Here is an 18,107-nt window from a genome sequence, read left to right as displayed (position 1 = left end):
GTAAGCCTAGGGAGGGGGGCTGATCCTGGGGGCGTGGCGCACTGGGCTGGGGTGAAGGGTGGAGAAGAGAGAGGGCGGGATGGGAAATGAGCCCTGGCGGCGAGTGGGGAGAAGCTCTGTTAGCGTAGTGCCTAAGGCACTTAACTGCTAACCAGAAGGCTGGCAGTTCAAACCCACCAGCCACTCCTCGGAAGGACGGTGGGGTAATCTACTTCCGTAGTGATTCCGCCTCGGAAACCCAAGGAGGAGTCGTTATGAGTCGGGTCCGACTTGACTGGACATAACAACAACAGTGAGTGGGGTGGGGTGGGGTAGGGTAGGGAAGGGCCAGCCCGGAGGCAGCAAGAGGAGAGCCAAGAGGGGTCGGGGAGCCCGAGCTGCTAGGGGCTGTGAGGAGGGGACAGCCGGCGGCGCTCACCTTGTTCGATCTCGCTCTCGCGCTCCGCCAGCTGCTCGAAGTCGCGGATGATGGCGCGGGCCGCCAGGTGGTGGAAGGTCTCATTCCAAAGGTCAGCATCGCGGTCGCCATCCTGCTCCGGGCCTGGGGGGCCCAGCTCGAAACTCACCTCCCACTGCACCCGTTGACTGTTGCGCAGGCCTTTGACCACGGCCTTGCCCAGCACTGGGCCTAGGGTGGCAGCTCTGCCAGCGCCGGCCCACTCCTCTAGTTCGGTCAGGGGCTCCCAGTCAGAAGTCTCGGTCTCCAAGGTGGAGGAGGGGTGATGGGACGGCTCTGTGGGCGGAGGGACAGGTGGACCATGCACGGAGTATGGAGACAGATGGCCATCCCCCAGGGGACATCATCTTTCTCCATGGAGCAGACACTCCTAAGCAACGCTAGCCCTCGCCCCCAGGGAACAGAGGACAGATGAGGTGTTGTGAGATTGTTCTCAAGAGAGGGACAGGCCCACAACCAAGGAAGCCATTCACCTGAGGGAACCAGACAGGGTGGGGTGGGGACACCCGGAAGCAAGAATGCAGCTCTGAGGGTAATGCCTGGCAGCCTCACATACAGCCCAAGCACCTTATTGATTAGGGAAGAGTGGAATTGGTGAGGCTGTCAATAAGGGATGGACCACAGCAGACTCCCGAGGATGACATGGGCATCTGCCTTCTGCGTCTGTCACCTGCACCTGAGCCACAGCCAAGCATTCCTCCCTGTCCCCAGTCAGTTTCTGGACCCTGTGGGCACTTACCCAGGTCCCCAGGGCTGCGGTGGTCTGAGGCAGGTTTTAGGCTAGACTCAGGATTCATGGGGCTCCAGGCTTGGGGCTTCTGGTCTGAGGGCAGGAAGGGCTGGCAGCCTTGGGGCAGCAGGGAGGGCCTGCGGGCCCCTGGACCCTGGATTTTGGGGCCCTGACTCAGGTCATGGCCACTGTTCAGCAAGGGCTAGGAGGACAAGAGGAGGAGGAGACATCTGAGCTCAGGTGGCTGGAACCCCCTGTCCTCCACCCCCGGCCCCTAGCCCTAGCTCCTCCCCTGGGCACCACAGCCCTTCCTCGGGCATTGCCCCTCCGGTTCCCAGGGACACATGGCCTACCGTCATAACTCATGAGAAACATCAGCATGAATAATCCCAAACTATGGATAAACTCCAAACCATAGAAAACCATGGCATATCACACAACAGATTATTCTAACACAGTTTATTTTTGCTATGAAGTTTAAGACTTTTTTTGTGTGTGTAGTTAAAATTATCAATCTTTTTCCTTATGTCTTCTCATATGTCATGCTTAGAAAGATCTTCCCTACTTAAAAAAAAAAAAATTCTTCTAGAATTTTGTGATCTTATTTTTGTATGGTTATATGTTTAAATCATTGATTCATATGAAATTTATTTCTGGTGTAAGGAGATTGTTGTTGTTGTTATGTGCTGTTGAGTCAGACCTGACTCATAGAAACCCCTCCTTGGGTTTCCGAGGCAGTATCACTACGGAAGTAGGTTGCCCCATCTTCCTTCTGAGGAGTGGCTGGTGGGTTTGAACCACCTGCCTTCTGGTTAGCAGTCAAGTGCCTTAGGCACTATGCTACCAGAGCTCCTGGTATAAGGAGATAGGAACCAGCATTTTACTTTATTTTCTAAATGGTACAAATCTCAATACCATTTATGTGCAACTGTCCGTTCCTTGAGTCTCTATGGGTTTGCAGTTTCCCCGCTAACCTGACAAACCTTGCAGGCACATTTGCTTTTATTTCCAGACTCTGTTCTGTTTTGTTGATTTAATCTGCTAGAAGAGCTCTGGTAGGGTAGTGCCTAAGGCACTTGACTACTAACCAGAAGGCTGGAGGTTCAAACCCAGCAGCCACTCCTCAGAAGGAAGGTTGGGCAATCTACTTCCGTAGTGATACTGCCTCGGAAACCCAAGGAGGGGTCGCTATGAGTCGGGGCGGCTCGATGGCACATAACAACAACAACAGCCATGTGCTAAGGAGCCCTGGCGTTGCAATGGTTAAACACTTGGCTGTTAGCCAAAGGTCATTGGTTTGAATGCATCAGTTGCTCCTTGGAGAATGATGATCTGCTCCTGTAAAGCTTACAGCCTTGGAAACCCTGTGGGGCAGTTCTAATGTGTCCTGGGCCACTAGAGTGGGAATTGACTCTATGGCTTCTAACAACAACAGTCTTATGCTGGTACAAAAGAATCAAAAGGCAAGCAATAAACTGGGAAATGTATTTGCAACATGCGTGATAGATCAGTTTCAACAAAATGCTTTTATAAACCAGTGGGGGGAAAGATAAACTCAATAGAATAGCGAGTTACGGGCGTTTTGTAGAAAAGTGTATCCAATAAACTCATGAAAAAGTGCTCCATCTCTGAAGAAAAATTTGTTGTTGGCTGCTGTTAAGTCGGCCCCTGACTCATGACGGTCCTGTGCACAATGGGATGAAATGCTGCACATTCTTTGCCATCCCCATGATCAGTTGCAAATGGGACTGTTGTGATCCGTAGGCTGATATTTGGAACTAGGTAGCCAGGTCTTTCATCCTAGTCCATCTGAGTCTAGAATCTCTGCTGAAACCTGTTCAGCATCATAGCAGCATGCAGGCCTCCACTGACAGGCAGGTGGTAGCTGTGTATGAGGTACGTTGGCTGGGACTCAAACCCAGCTCTCCTACATGGATGACAAGACCTCTACCACTGAACCACCTCATCAACGAATGCCTCATCAGTGTAGATTAGAACAAGTTACTGTTTTGGTTGTTCATCTTGGAGACTGGCAAATATTTAAAACTTTGATGACATTCAGTGTGTTCAGTTGGGAGATAGAAGTCTCTCATGCACAGTTGGTAGGAGTATAAATTGGCACACATTTGTGGGAGAGTAAGTAACTTAGCAATCTATGTTAAAAATGCACATACCCCTTTGACACAGCAATTTCACTTTTAGAATTTGATTTTGTGGAAATAGTCACGCAACTGGGCAAAGATCTATGTGCAAGAGTATTTGCTGCAGTATTGCTTGTAAAACTGAAAATCTGTAAACTGTCTATCAGCTGGACAAATCTGCTGCCAAAGACCTCTCTTTTAAAGTGTTAGAAAGCAAAGATGGCTCTTTGAGGAATAAGGTGCTCCTGATCAAAGCCACGGTATTTTCAAGAGCCTCATATGCATGCGAAAACTGCACAATGAATAAAGAAGATGGAAGAAGAAGAATTGACGCCTTTGAATTATGGTGTTGGTGAAGAGTATCGAACATACCGTGGACTGCAAGAAGACTGAACCAATTTGTCTTGGAAGAAGGACAGCCAGAATATTCCTTAGAAGCCCGGCTGAGACTTCGTCTCACGTACTTTGGACACATTATTAGAAGGGACCAGTCCTTGCAGAAGGATATCATGGCTGGGAGAAGTAGAGGGTCAGTGAAAAAGAGGAAGACCCTCAACCAGATGGATTGAGGCAGTGGCTGCAACAGTAGATTCAAGCACAGAAATGATTGTGAGGATGGTGCAGGACCAAGCAGTGTTTTATTCTGTGGTACATAGGGTCGCTATGAATTGGAACGGACTCGATAACACCTAACAACAACAACATCTAAATGCCCATCAATTTAAAAGAAAAATTCCAGTTGCCAGTCATTTCTGACACATGGCAAATGTCAGGTGTGTCACAGTAGAACTGTACTCCATCGAGTTGCCCATATGCGGATTTTTCAAAAGTAGGTCATGAGACCTTTATTCTGAGGCACCTTTGCATGGATTTGAACCTGCAACTTTTCTGTTACAGCCAAGCTTGTTAACTGTTTGCACCACCCAGGGACTCCATGTCCGTCAGTTGGGGCTGGTGAATTATATTGCAGCCACGCATTATGATATCACGCAATGCTGACAGTGAGAAGGTAGATCTCATTGTGCCAGTAAGGAAAGGTGTCTCAGATAAGACTTGTTTTAAAAAAGGTAAATTGCAACATTCTGTATCTTGATTGTGGTGATGGTTACATGGATATATGCATGTGTCAAAACTCATAAAACTGCTCAGTGTATAGAGTAATTTTACCGTTTGTAAAAATAAAAGAATAAAATTTTTTTTTTTGAGGTGCTTACTCATTTATTTTTAATTTATTTATTTATTTTTATTTATTGTGATTTGGGTGAAGGTTTACACAGAGAATAAAAAAATTTTACAATGTTAATTGAAAGCAGCATTCATGTATAATTGTTAAAACCACATATGTACCTCTGTGTGTGTGTGTGCATTTAGTATTTCTGGAAGAAAACTGGGCATAGGAGGGAAGAGCACTTAATTTTACTTTATGCTCAGCTAAGGTGCTGTGGTAGTGTAGTGGATAAAGCATTCAACTACTAACCAAAAGGGTGGGCATTTGAACCCACTGGCCACTCCATGGGAGAAAGATGAAGCAGTCTGTTTCCATAAAGCCTTAGAAAGCCTATGGGGCAGTTCTTCTTTGTCCTACATGGTTGCTATGGGTTAGAATCCACTCGATCGCAGTGGGTTTATACACTGAACTCTGTGAGGGGTTTTATTCTAAACTCTTGAGTATATATGGGTTTTGTAAATAAAGAATGTTAAATTAATTAAAAATGAGTTTAGTGCCTCTAGGAACACATACATCCTCCTGGTGGAGGAGGGGGTGCCGGACCAAAGGCACTTAGTAGGGGTAACAGAGAGAAAAACAGCTCCTCTAGATTTTTAGGCAGATATTTAGATTTGTATTAGTTAACCGTGGGGCTTTTTGAATCCTATCAAGTCGTGCTTGGGAGGATCTGGGGATGGGAGAAGAGGCCTTGTCACTCTCAGATGGCCTCAGTGAGAGCTGGTTCCCAGCTATTTAACTCCTCTCTCTTCTCCCTCTCCCCATTGAGAGACTGGGAGTCTCCCCACCCCTGCCGCACCATCATCACCACATTGGATGAGAAAAGAGAGAGACCAAAGCTGCTACAGTTTTCATGGCAACAGATTAGCCTAAGATCCAGCCCTTTACCTTGCCAGAGGCACCAGTGACTCTGTGTGTCTATGTGTGTGTGTGTATGTGTATGTGTGCATGCCTATATGCAAATGTGTTGGGGAGAATCAGAGATGGAGAGAAGAAGCCAGATGGGATGAGGAAGCGATGAGCGAAGACTGGCCAAGGAATGATCAGGAGAGAAGTAGAGAAGTCAGCCTGCTCAGAACGCTCACCAAGGTAGAGCTGCCATTTATAGGACACCTATCGTGTGCCAGGCTGGTGCAGATGGTGAATGTTCTCAGCTGCTCACAGAAAGGGTGGAAGTTCAAGTCCACCCAGAGACACTTCAGAGGAAAGGCCTGGCAATCTAACTGAAAACTCAGCCATTGAAAACCCCATAGGACGCAGTTCTACTCTGACTCACGTGGCGTCATCATGGATTGGAGTCAACTTGAAACAACTGGCGGCTGTGCGTCAGCGCTGCACCAGCACTTCTTTCTCCCCAGCCGACCCCTGGGACAGAGCTCCACTGAGAGTTGGCTCCCGTGGATTGCTGCACAAACTATTCTTCCGCTTTCATGGCTGTATAGGTTGGGGCTCCGAGAGGTTTTGTAACATATTTGAGGAGCAGTGTTGGCCTTACTTCCATGCCAGTGTCTTCCCTTTGCATCGAGGGGTCGCTGCATAAGCAGGGAAGTCACCCTCGGAACCAGGTGGCAGTGTCCCTGCCCTTGGGGACTTAGAGCTTCATTACCATGTATATATGTGGCAAGATTGGGGGAGAAGGGCTGGGGACGGTAGGTGGCGGTGGGAGGGAACACAGAGAGGAGAATGAAAAGGCTGCTGTTATAGAGCCATGGAGTCTGCAAGATGAATCCACATGAAGGCTGCACTCTAAGAAAATGGGGTAAAGTCTGAAGATAATACCAAATGCAGTTTGGTTTAGGACAGTGGTTCCCAACCAGAGATTTTGCCTCCTTCACCTAGGGGTGACATTTGGCAACATCTGCAGACATTTTTGGTTGATACAACTCAGGGGGAAGGTAGTGGTGGTAGTAGTAGTCCCACTGGCATCTAGTGGGTAGAGGCCAGAGAAGCTGGTAAATAGGAAAAGCATAGGATGGCCCCCACAGTAAAGAATAACCCAACCAGTTGCTGTTGAGTCAATGGTGACTCAGTGATCCCTTGTGAGCTGGAGGAGAACTGTGCTGCATAGCATTTTCCGTGGCTGATTTTTTGGAAATAGTTTGCCAGGCCTCTCTCCCAGAGTTCTTTGGGGTGGACTCAACCTCCAGTCGTTTGGTTAGCAGCTGAACATGGTAACTGTTTGCACCACTCGGGGATTCTGAACAAGAAAATTTCTGCCCCAAATGTCAGGGTGCAGAGGCTGAGAAACCCTGGTTTAGCATGACAGTGGATGACCATTTCTGCTGGGGCTCTGACTCTCAAATCAGTGCTGCTCTGGGTGACTGTATAGCTCCTAGGATTTGCAGGAGTACAGTGTAATGTGGGGGGAAGCGAGGGCTTTGAAGGCAGAGACATTCTCTGTGTGACCCTTGGTAACTCACATTACCTCTCTGGCCCTCAATTTCCACATCTGCATCAACCTCCACATTCTCTCCTCTCCCAGGGGTACTGTAAAATCCAGTGAGTAGGTGGGGATGCTCTCTGTTAACTGGGAAGAGCAGCCAACCTTCCCAGAGTTCTCACCAAAGTAAACTGGCCAGTTTATAGGACACCTACGCATGGGATCTGATGGGGTCACCATGAGGCAGGCCAACTCAACAGCAACTGGTGTGGTATTTTGGTTTACTGTATGCCAGGTGCTACCCCAGGTACTTTATCTCTTACTAGTCAACCCCTGGAAAAGTGTTCCACTTAGAGCTAGCTCCCAAAAATATCTGTGCCCAAGGAATAGTGAGCTCATTGACTGTTGAGTATCGTTATTATTAGGGGTCAGGTAGATGAAGGTCCAGAAATGGGATAGGGGAGTGGCTCACTTCCCAGTAAAAGTTGTGGATAAACTTGTCCTTGTGGTTGGAGCAGGAGACGCAGCTCTCCCCATCTCGTGGCCTCCTCCAATCCCTCCCCCACCTGCCAGGCTTGGGTACCTGTAAATCAATCTGCCAGTGCTGGGCGTCCACACTGGTGTGGTTGGTAAGGTCCTGCTGCTTGGCTTTCCATATTGGGTATCTCCTGGCAGCTGCTGTGGGGTCGCTGGTTGTGGTGGCCCTTGGAGAAGGCTTGGGGTTGGAGATCTGGTTGGTGCTGTATGCCCTCCGTCGCTGGGAGAGGCTTAAATCTGGGGAGTGGTAACAGGGAAGCCACCGGGGTGGAAGACAGTATGAAAAAGAAAGCAGGGCATGCATGTCCCTTACCTGCTTGGAAATTTCCAGAATTTCCCACCGCTTGAAACATGTGTGGTGCCTCACCTGGCATTCGAAGCCTTGCCCTCTCTGTCAATCTATCTTTCCAGGTACTCCACTTTTGCTCCTTTTTCAGAGTTGCTCTGAACAAACTAGATGAGCAACTATTTGTGTATGTGTCTTCACCCCAACACCTCTCCCCAGACATTGTCTGCAGCCTGGGACCTCCTCTCCCCTCTTTTCTAAGGACCAGACCCTTCATCAAGCCTCTGTTGATTTCTTCTACCAAATGCACCTCTCTGGGGCCCCCGTCACTCTGCTTTCTATCACAGTCAAGGCCAATCATATCTCTCACTAGATGGAGAGCTCCTGAAGGGCAGGCGCCATGTCTGAGTCACCCTTGCTTCCTATGGTGTGCTCAGTACGTAGCCTTAGTAAATAACCAGTCACTACCTTCAAATGGAAACTAACACCATAATGAGGCTTTGGAGTCAGACAGTCTAGACTCTGTCTGGGTCAGAATGCTCTAGAGAACTGAGAATGGTAAGACTTCTGCTCACTTATTTGGACATGTCATTGGAAAAGACCAATTGCTAGAAAAGGTCATTGTGTTTGGTAAAATGGAAGGTTAGTGAAAATGAGAAACGCTGAATGAGATGGATTGACATAATAGCCACAACAATGGGCTCAAACAGACCAACAATCATGAAGGGCAACACTTTGTCCTTTTATACACAAGGTCACTGGAAATCTGAGCCAACTCAATGGCAACTAACAACAGTAACAACTTCTTTAAAACTCCATGAGTTTGGCCAAGTTTCAAATTCTCTACGTCTCAGTTTACTCACCTATAAAATGGGTATCCATCTCTGCAGCTGCTAATTACTCAATGAGATTGTTTTTATAAAGTATTTAGCACATAGTAAGTGTTCAATAAAAGGTAGCAATCAGTGTGGCCTCCCTGCAGAGGAAAGGAAGCACAAAGAACAACAGACTCACTGGCGTTGGTGGTGGAGTCTCTGCTGGACTGTCGGGCATCTTTGCTCTGTGAGCTGAAAGATGCCCTTGAGCTCTTGGTGCAGTCCCTGCTGTCTGGGCTGGGCCCCTCGTCCTGTGAGTGGTAGAAGACGGAGCTGCCAGACTCCTGAGAGTGCAGCATGCTGTACTGTCGCCTCTTGTCCTGTAAGAGGGAGAAAAAAAATGGGGCTAGGAAGGAGGCTAGATGTCAAGAAGGACTTTCAGGACACAGCAAGGGGTGTGAGAGGAAGGGATGGTGGTTCCATCTCTAAAGAACTGGCATAATAGGCTAGTTTTTGCTTGCTTGAGGAATTCAGGCAGCCTTCTGCTCAAGAGATAATGAATGGAATTGTCTTTTCATATAACTTATGTTGCTGTTTTCTTTTTTCAATAGGGCTAAATAATTATTTAGAGATTAATTAATTAATGTATGTTTTGATGAAGTGACTTTGCAATAAATACATAGCATCCCAAGAGTAATTAGGCTTTTTCCCCTGCTAACTCCCTATTCTTGCCCCTCTCCAGCCCCTGTTGTTGTTGGGTGCTATTGAGTTGATTCCAATGCATAATGACGCTATGTGACAGAGTAGAAATGCCCCCATTGGGTTCCCTAGGCTCTAATCTTTATGGGAGCAGATGGCCAGGTCTTTTCTCCCGCAGAGTGAGAGGAACCACTGACCTATCAGTTAGCAGCCGAGCGCTTTAAGCAGCCCCAGATCCCTGTCACCACTAAACTTTTTTTATCTCGATAGATTTACCTATTCTAGATATTCCATATAAGTGGGATAATACAATATTTTTTTGTATCTGAGCTATTTCACTCAGTATAATGTTTTCTTTATGGTTGCATAATGCTCCATCGTATGCATATACCACATTCTGATTATCCATTTATCTATTGATGAACACTTGGATTGTTACCACCTTTTGGATTTTGCAAGTAATGCTGCATTGAACATTGGTGTATGTGGGTCTGTTTGAATTGCTGCTTTCAATTCTTTTGAATATATACTTAGGAGTGGAATTACTGGGTCATATGGTAATTCAAGGCAGCTCTGGTGGCATAGTGCTTAAGCCAAAGTGCTAGCCAGAAGGCTGGTGGTTCAAACTCACCAGCCACTCCTTGGAAGGAAAGTTGGGCAATCTACTTCTGTAGTGATACCGCCTTGGAAACCCGAGGAGGGGTCACTATGAGTTAGGTCCGTATTGAGGGCAGTGAGTTTGGTTTGTTTTGGTTTATTTTGCTTTCTAAGAGAGCTGTGACAAGTTATGTTTATACCAACAATGAATGAGTATAACCTTTACCTAACATGCCTACCAGTAGCAAGAGAAAACTTTGCCAGTCTCATGGGTAAGAAAAGGAAAATGGATTTGATGACTGTCAAGTGGTAGGGTCTGTTGATGATCTATTGCCTCCTGACCCTGTGAGGAAGTCCTGAACTATTGGCCAGTATTTTGTTTAGAATTTTCTCCCTGCAGTTGAACACCTCACTCTCCATAACACATACATTGTTATCTTGATCATGATTCTTAATATTAGAAACTCTGGAAATTTCACATAAAATTTCAACTTCTCTTGAAAAATTGGAAACATATTTAACACAGGGCACACGTTCCTACGTGGCAACAGTTTTTTGGAGCCAAATAGGACCTTCCCAATTTAGACAGGGAAAATACCATCCAGTTTGCCATATTTCCCACTGCTCCTTATTGTCTTTCCAATTATGAGCTCAGTGATAATAGCTTTCATCATGGAATCTGCACCTTTAATTTTTATACTGATTTCATACCTGCCTGATCCCTCTAGGCATTTGAGTTTGTGGCTCCTGCTGAAAAATAAAACAAGGTAGGCAATCTTTCAAGGAGAGAGTAGAGATTCACTAGCTTCCCAGGTAGTCTCCTATATTTCAGCATGAATTCCTCTTCCTGTTGAGAATTTCCTTACTTTTATCCCACTTCTGCCACCACATGAAAGGGAATTATTTACATAAATAAATAAAGCACAAACTCATCTAAGAACATATGAGCATTTAAGAAGATGTGAAGTATGCATCAGTATTATTTAGAGGAGATTATGTAAAATGCAGGTTCCTGCACCTTACCCTTAGGGATTCTTATTCAGTAGAACTTGGTTGGAACTAGGACTCTGTTTTCAAACAAATTGTCCAAGTTATTCTGCTGCAGAGATCCTGAGATCCACACTTCAAGATAGTGGCATCTACCCAAGAGGTATCACCATGATCAAATGCCCATTGTCTGGCAACTATACTCCACAACTATAAACCTAGTTCCAACTCATTCCTAGATGCCATGAGTGGAGTATTTCCAGCTAAAGATGGCTTTATGGGCATGGTTTCTGGGTCCCCATTAGCCCCTGAAATTTCTAGAATACTTACAGATCTGAGATTGGAGATGTATAAAGAAGCATCACACACAATGCCATACCCCACCAGCCGTTCTCCAGGGAAGAGAGAGCTGGTGCTGACAGGTGAGATCAAGACTTCAGTGGTCTCAGGGAAGATCCACTCCACAGTCACATCACTCAGGACTGGGGCCATAGCCTTCTTCAGGGATTTGACCATCTGTTGGGCAGGGTCAGAAAGTAGGTTGGGAATATTGTGAACAGGGGTGTGTGCAGATGAAGAGCATGAAGACACTGTGACCATGACTTTGAAGGAGTGTGAACAAGGAAAAAGGGATAAAGCCTGAAGGTGGCTTGCCAAGTAGTGAACATGCTTCTGAGCTTTAGACTCCCAGAATGTCAGAATTGGAACAGATCTTTGTTATCATCTCCTCTAAGCTTAGCATCTTACAAATGAGAAAACTGAGGCTCAAAGTAGGGCTGTGACTTGCTCAAGACCTCACATAAAGTTTATGTTAAAGCATAGACCAACTAGTGATCCTGAGCAAGTTATTTGCTTCTCTGGGCCTCAGCTTTCCCTTCTGTTAAAGTGGGTTAGTAATCCTTAATTCTCAGTATGGTTGGGAGAATTATCTGAGATACTGGATATGAGGTATCTACCACATGATAAAGAGCTCTGGTGGCATAGTAGATAAGGCACTTGGCTGCTAACTAGAAAGTCAGCAGTTCAAACCCACCAGCCACTCCACAGAAGGAAAATGGGGCAATCTATTTCCATAAAGATTTACAGCCTCAGAAACCCAATGGGGGTTGCTGTGAGTCTGAATCAACTTGATAGCAGTGAGTTGTTTTTTTTTTTTTTTTGGCCATGTGAGAAATGTTCAATAAATGATAGCTGTGATTTAGCATCTCCTAGGTTGATTTCCTCTGATGTATTGGAAAGCTGCAGGAAAGTGATTTAGGAATGTGGTAGCCATGGAGGCATGCTGCTCAAATCTCCCTTCAAGAAAGGACATGCCTTTATGTTGCAAGGAATGCAGATAGGTGAAGCCTGCAGGTGCCCAAGTGTTTGAACCAAGACCACATTTCTTCCTTGAAGCCCCCAGCCAGTCACTGAGTACAGCAGAGATACTAGTACCTGGCCATTTCAGCCCAATGAAACAGTCTCCTCTAAGAGGCAGTCTGATCCAGAGTGCCCTGTCAGGTTGGCCGAGACTTTGTCAGGTCTGCATCACCGTCTGAGGTTCTCCTTGCCCAATTCTCCTTCCCTCCCTTTCTTTTAACGGTTGTTGGATACACATCATGGATTGAAGATGTTTCCTTCTTGCTTTCTCATCTTTTATCATTCACAGACATATCCCCCTATAAACCTCTTGCACTCTCAGTTCCAGCTCAGTCTCTGTTTTCTGGAGGACTTAGACTAACAGAGATTTTCTAAGGGTTGAATAATTTGTGCCAATTGCACATGTAATGGAAGGAAGACTATAGGCCGCTTAATTTCTGGGCCCTATAGATTCTCCTGAGCCACCATTTGTCATCACCAAGAACTTGGCTAGAAATGATTCAAAACACAACTCCCTATCTATAGAGGCAGTGACTCCTTCAGGGACACAGTGGATGGAGCCTGTGATCCCATGGTTGGAGACCAGGAGATCCAGTGTTGTGTACTAGCTCCTAGGGTAATCTGTTTTGTGACCAGCACCTCTCTGGTTCCAGTATAGTGTGGCCTAGTGGAGAGCTCAGCTTTGTGGTGAAATCCAAGCTCCTTCACTGGCCTGTCATACGACCAGTCTGGGCCCCTGAAGCTTTAGAACCAGAAGGGACTGAGGCCCTTCTACCTACCTTGGGCTGCAGCCGCTCTCCCTCTACCAGGAACTCAGCACTGCCCTTGGATAGAGATGCAAGCCTTTGCACCAGTCTGTGGCAGACATTGGGTCCAATGCCAAAGCTATAGCACCTGGGGGAAGGGTAGGAGAGAGGCTGGTACTTCCCATCCTCTCTGCCATCTTCTGCCCCTGATAGGGAAAGGGACAGAGCATGATCTATCAGCGTTATCTCAGAGCTGGCCATATATTCAGGCAGGGAGTGAGGGAGAAGGAAGAAGGGCTATCATTGGACACTCATATACACACATACACACCCCATCCCAGTCAGAGAGTCAAAGCAGCAGGAAAGACTTCCTCTCCCCAGGTTATGCAGGCTGTTCTTTGAGGGATGTATGCAGAGGCGTGGGCAACTCATCCCTCCTGAACTTTTCATGGGAAAAGGCAAACTTTGAGGTCAGCCCACACCATCCTGAAAACAAAGCACTATAGGAATTGTGGATCTTCTCTCCTTCTTCCATTTTCCACATTTTGCGCTCTAGTTTTGGTATCCTCCCAGCCCAGGGACAGCCTAAGATGACTGGGTCCTGGGCCTTCAGCCCGGGCTAACCTGGTGGAGAAGGCATGGTTGCGCACCAGCTCCAGCACCTTCCCGGTGTTGCTGACAGCACCATCCGTGATCAGGAAGAGGAGCCGTGGGTGGCCCTGGTGCACTGGCTGCCGGATGATCCACTTGAGAGGGGCGAGGATGTTGGTGCCACCCATGTCAGCCCTCATTCTCTGGATGTTATCACAGGCCAAGGCCAAGTTCTCCTGCAGGGAAAGGACCACTGGAGGGGCAGATTCCCCAGGATCATCATACCAGGGGGAGACTCTAAGCTTCCTGGAAGACAGGCTCTTTGTTTCTCTAACTTCTAGTTCAGCCTCAGTGGAGTTGACCTGTGTTCCCAATTTCATCACTGCCCCATTCCCTGGAAGAGGAGGTAGTCACTTATTTGGTGTGATCTTATCAAATGACATCCTCCCTACCAATGCCTGAAATTCTACCATTAGTGGTATATCAATTTACCATTGTCCTTTCTGGATTTCTCTTTAAAAATATAAACGCTCTTGGAAAAGGTTTCCCATTCAACCTGTGATTCCTCGACACCAATAATGTTTCCTTTTCTGATGAGGGAGGCAGGTGGATAGTAGAAAGAACACTAGACTAGGAATGATAAGGTAAATCCTGGTCCTCAATCTAGCACTAACTCCCTACAATACTTTGAGGAAATCACTCCTTCAATCTGAGCTTCAAATTCTCTCCTTTCTGGGTCAACCCTGTGGGACTCAGCTGGCCAGGAATTACTGGCACTGGATAGACATCATTGCAGCAAGGCCAAGTTATCACTGGACATTAAATGTCCTCCTGTTTCTAACTCTAACATCCATGACTGGAGGGGACTTATAAGTAATGGGATACATTAAGTCTTAAGATGTACATGTACCTTTTATACTCACAAGTCTAGGAATTTATCCCAAGGGAATAATTAAGGATGTATGCAAAATTTTTCCTACAAAGATGACTTAATAGAAAAAAATGAAAAACAACCTAAGTATCTAACAGTAGGGGAAAATAAATCACTATCTCTTGCATAACAAAAACTAGGCAGCCCTTTAAACTATGTTGCAGATGAATGTTTACTGGCATGGAAATATGTCCAAGATAGACTATTGTGTCAGAAAAGTAGGTACAGAACAGTATGTAAGGCCTAATCCTATCTTTCTTGAAAATGTGTGTAAATGCATAGAAAAAGGTCTAGAGGGATTTGTACCAAGTTATTGACAGTTTTTTTTTTTTTTTTTAATTTCCTTGACTGATGTAATCGTGAGAGAATTTGTTTAATTTTTTCTTTTTGTTTATCTGGATTTTAAAATTTGGGGATAATCAACATATAGTATTTTTGTATAAAAAACCCACAAAGTCATTTTTAAGGGAGAAGTGGCTTCCTTTTCTCTCCCCTCCTCCCTGCCTTCCTTCTCTTTTCTTCTCTGCCTTTGCACATTATCTGGGTTCGATTTGGGTGGACAGCTTCTGAGGCAGGCCCCAGGGTGACTTCTCCTTTCCTTCTTCCCATCTGCTCCTAGACCTGGGTAGGAAGCTCCAATTTGGAACATGCTTTTGGGCCCACTGCCTACTTGTTCCAAATTGTAGCTTGAGGCTTGTGAGTTGGATTCTTTGTCCACTTCCACCCACTTACCCACCCATCCCCTTCCCACTCCTTCCCATTCACCTTCTTAGCTGAACTTTGCGTGAGTCCTATAGTCCTTGTGAATCAGAGGCTTTGGTACATGGCAAGGCTAAGCTTTTCCTCTCTCTTTGCCCTCTTGGTACCCCATCTCTCTGCACTCACCTACTTTGCCCAACATACTATTTTATTTTAAAAATAAAGCGGTGGTTATCAGAAAGCTGAGGTGTCAGAAAACTGCCTAAACAGAGAGAATGCCTCTTCACTTCTCTCCCTTTGCAATGATAGGGGTTCAGTTTGAGTGGGTAACTTCTGAGGCAGGCCTCATGGTGACCTCTTCTTCCCTCTTCCCTTTCTTCTGATCCCCACCACACACACCCTTGTGGTCTCAGCCCTCCTAACCCCTCCTTACCTCGTTGTAAGTCTGACTGGAAGGAAACAGAGTCTTAAATGTGGATCCAAACCCAATGACATTGAAGAGGCAGGCTGGCAAGAGGCTCTTGAGAGCCACCAACATAGCATCCTGGCAGGTGAGAAAGGGATTTTTGGGAGTCAGGATGGTGTGGGGAGGGTTTACCACCCTGTCATCACATACCAGCATTCTCATTCCAAAACTGAAGCAGCTTCTAAAAAGGCTGTTGCCCCATTGTCTGCACCCATCATTTCCCTCTCCCGTAGACCAAGAAATTTGCTGACCAAAGACTGGACCAAAGCCATCGTCATAAACCTTCTCATCTGTGCAGCAGGTCTGACTTCTCAAAGCTGTGTTATTATGGTGTTCCAGTTCTAGCCCCCGTCTTGCTGACCTTGAGAGGCAGAGAGAGCAGGGATCACTTGCTCTCTTTACCAAAGCAAAATAGACATCTAAGGCAGGAATGTTTTCTGGCCCAGGTCATACAGCTGATTGAACAGGCTTCTGGCTCTCATCCAGGGCCTTTGCATTGAATTCAACCCATTATTATCTAGGGACAAATCTCTTAGGGGCAGTCTGTTTAGCTCATATATGTTGAGTGCATGGGATGTACATTACATGCATCACCTCATGTCATCTTCACAATAGCCCTGGGAGGCAGGCACAATGCTATCCCCACTTTATAGAAGAGAAAATTGAGGCACAGAGAGGTGTAGTGACTTGTCAGTGAGCATCCAGAGAGTAAATGATAGAGCTAAGACTCAAAGATATGTCACTTTATCTCTAAAGCCTGTGAATATTAAAAATCTTAACCTATATAACTATGTACATCCAGAAAACCTTGACAAAGGTATATTGGAGGAAAAAAGAATGCTAAGGAGGGAAGGTGGAGATGGTGGCAGAAACAGAAATGATCATGACCATGATGATGTTGGTATAAAGCAATGATAAATACATAATAAGCAGTTGCTGTGTTCCAGATACTATGCTTAGTACTTTATTTATAATTTAATTTCATCCCTTTAACATGCATTGTAGTATGGTGGTTAAGAAAATATGCTTTTCAGTTAAACATATTGTTGTTGTTATTATGTGCCCTCGAGTTGGCCCTGACTCATAGCGACCCCTCCTTGGGTTTCCGAGGCAGTATGACTACGGAAGTAGATTGCCCACCCTTCCTTCCGAGGAGTGGCTGGTGGGTTTGAACCACCAGTCTTCTGGTTAGCAGTCAAGTGCCTTAGGCACTACACTACCAGAGCTCCTTCAGTGAAACATATCTGGGTTTAAATCCTACTTTACTAACTTGACCTTAAGTTAGTTTGTCACCCCTCTGAACCTTAGCCTGTCACATAGTACACATTCAGCAAATGGTTATTATTACCAGCCCAATGAAGTGCATATCAATATTACCCCCATTTTACAGATAAGGAAACAAAGACTCAGAAGGATTAAGGAATTGTGCTGGATCACAAAACATAAGAATAAGACCAAGACTTCCAAAATCTAGCTCTGGAATCTTTATTTATGTTGGTTTTGCCTGGGTACTGAGTTCAGGAATGATGCTCTTCATCTCCCCCACCATGTAGTTTATTGATGGCACCCCAAGGATCTCAGCATGGCTTCAGGGAAACAAAATTTTTACTCCAGAGTTCAGAAGGAAACAGCTGTAAGAGGGTCCTGGCACTCTCACATCATTTGTTTTCTGTGCTCCACAGACCTGTAGCCCCTCTCTCTATCCCCCACTGTAAACATAAACTAAGTGTTTTCTTGGTCTCTTTTTATTGCTTGTGTCAATACATTTTGTTTGTCCACATAAGCCAATATCTGATTATTTTTTCAACAGCCACTAATGTATATTCCTGCTAGCAGGAGACTCTGCTGATCCATACAGATTGCCTCTGCTCACACCTATTAGAAATTTTTAAGCCATGTTTTTGGCAGCAAGTGGCAGCTGAAGAATGAGACCAGCTGCAGGAAATCAAATTGTCTGCACTTAGCCCTCTGGCATGGGTTATTTGGATTTCTGTTTACTTCCACCTCCCTAAGCCCAGTTTTCCCTAAAACTTGAACCCAATGGGCCAGAATTAATAACCCTAGCAACCCCCAATGGCCTCATTGTCAATGGGGAAAGGAGTATGTGGCCTGAGAATTTCTGTGCTTCTATCTAAAAGGGGCATGTTCAGCAGAATGGATTTTGTGCCAATGCCAAATCATTTATCAAGGAGTGACCTTGGGTTCAGTTTGCTGAGCTGCCAAAGAGCAAGAGAGGGAAAGCAGGGAGAAAGCAGATGGAGAGGGGGCCCAAACAAAGTTATTATCAGAGAATTCTGGAATGGAAGGGTTGGAAAGGTCTTCAGTTCAGGAAATGGGTTTCCACTCATATAAACCAACTCCTTTCAACTAGCAGTAACTCCCTGAAACACTGACATGGGAAAGATGTGGAGGCTAAGTCCATGCTCAGCAAGAAAAAAGAGTCATGATCAATTATTGATGT

The 18,107-nt window shown here is 45.8% G+C and overlaps 1 protein-coding gene across 1 annotated transcript in view; it reads right to left on the bottom strand.

Annotated features, from left to right (window-relative positions):
- Positions 1–18,107, bottom strand: part of VWA5B1 (von Willebrand factor A domain containing 5B1) — a 53,954-nt gene that overhangs the window by 17,408 nt on the left and 18,439 nt on the right. The window contains exons 8-15 of the mRNA XM_042780266.1: positions 15,614–15,724; positions 13,584–13,786; positions 12,993–13,107; positions 11,185–11,370; positions 8,771–8,951; positions 7,517–7,707; positions 1,197–1,389; positions 419–733 (exon numbers count right to left, since the gene is read on the bottom strand). Of these exons, the coding sequence (XP_042636200.1) occupies positions 419–733; positions 1,197–1,389; positions 7,517–7,707; positions 8,771–8,951; positions 11,185–11,370; positions 12,993–13,107; positions 13,584–13,786; positions 15,614–15,724 (1,495 nt within the window). The remainder of the gene's footprint in view (positions 1–418; positions 734–1,196; positions 1,390–7,516; positions 7,708–8,770; positions 8,952–11,184; positions 11,371–12,992; positions 13,108–13,583; positions 13,787–15,613; positions 15,725–18,107) is intronic.

Source organism: Orycteropus afer, unplaced genomic scaffold, assembly GCF_000298275.1.
Source record: "Orycteropus afer afer isolate SDZICR_OR568_19922 unplaced genomic scaffold, OryAfe1.0 scaffold00031, whole genome shotgun sequence".
Lineage (NCBI taxonomy): Eukaryota > Metazoa > Chordata > Mammalia > Tubulidentata > Orycteropodidae > Orycteropus > Orycteropus afer.
The sequence above is the reverse complement of the archived record's forward strand: the minus strand, read 5'-3'. Positions and strand labels throughout refer to the sequence as shown.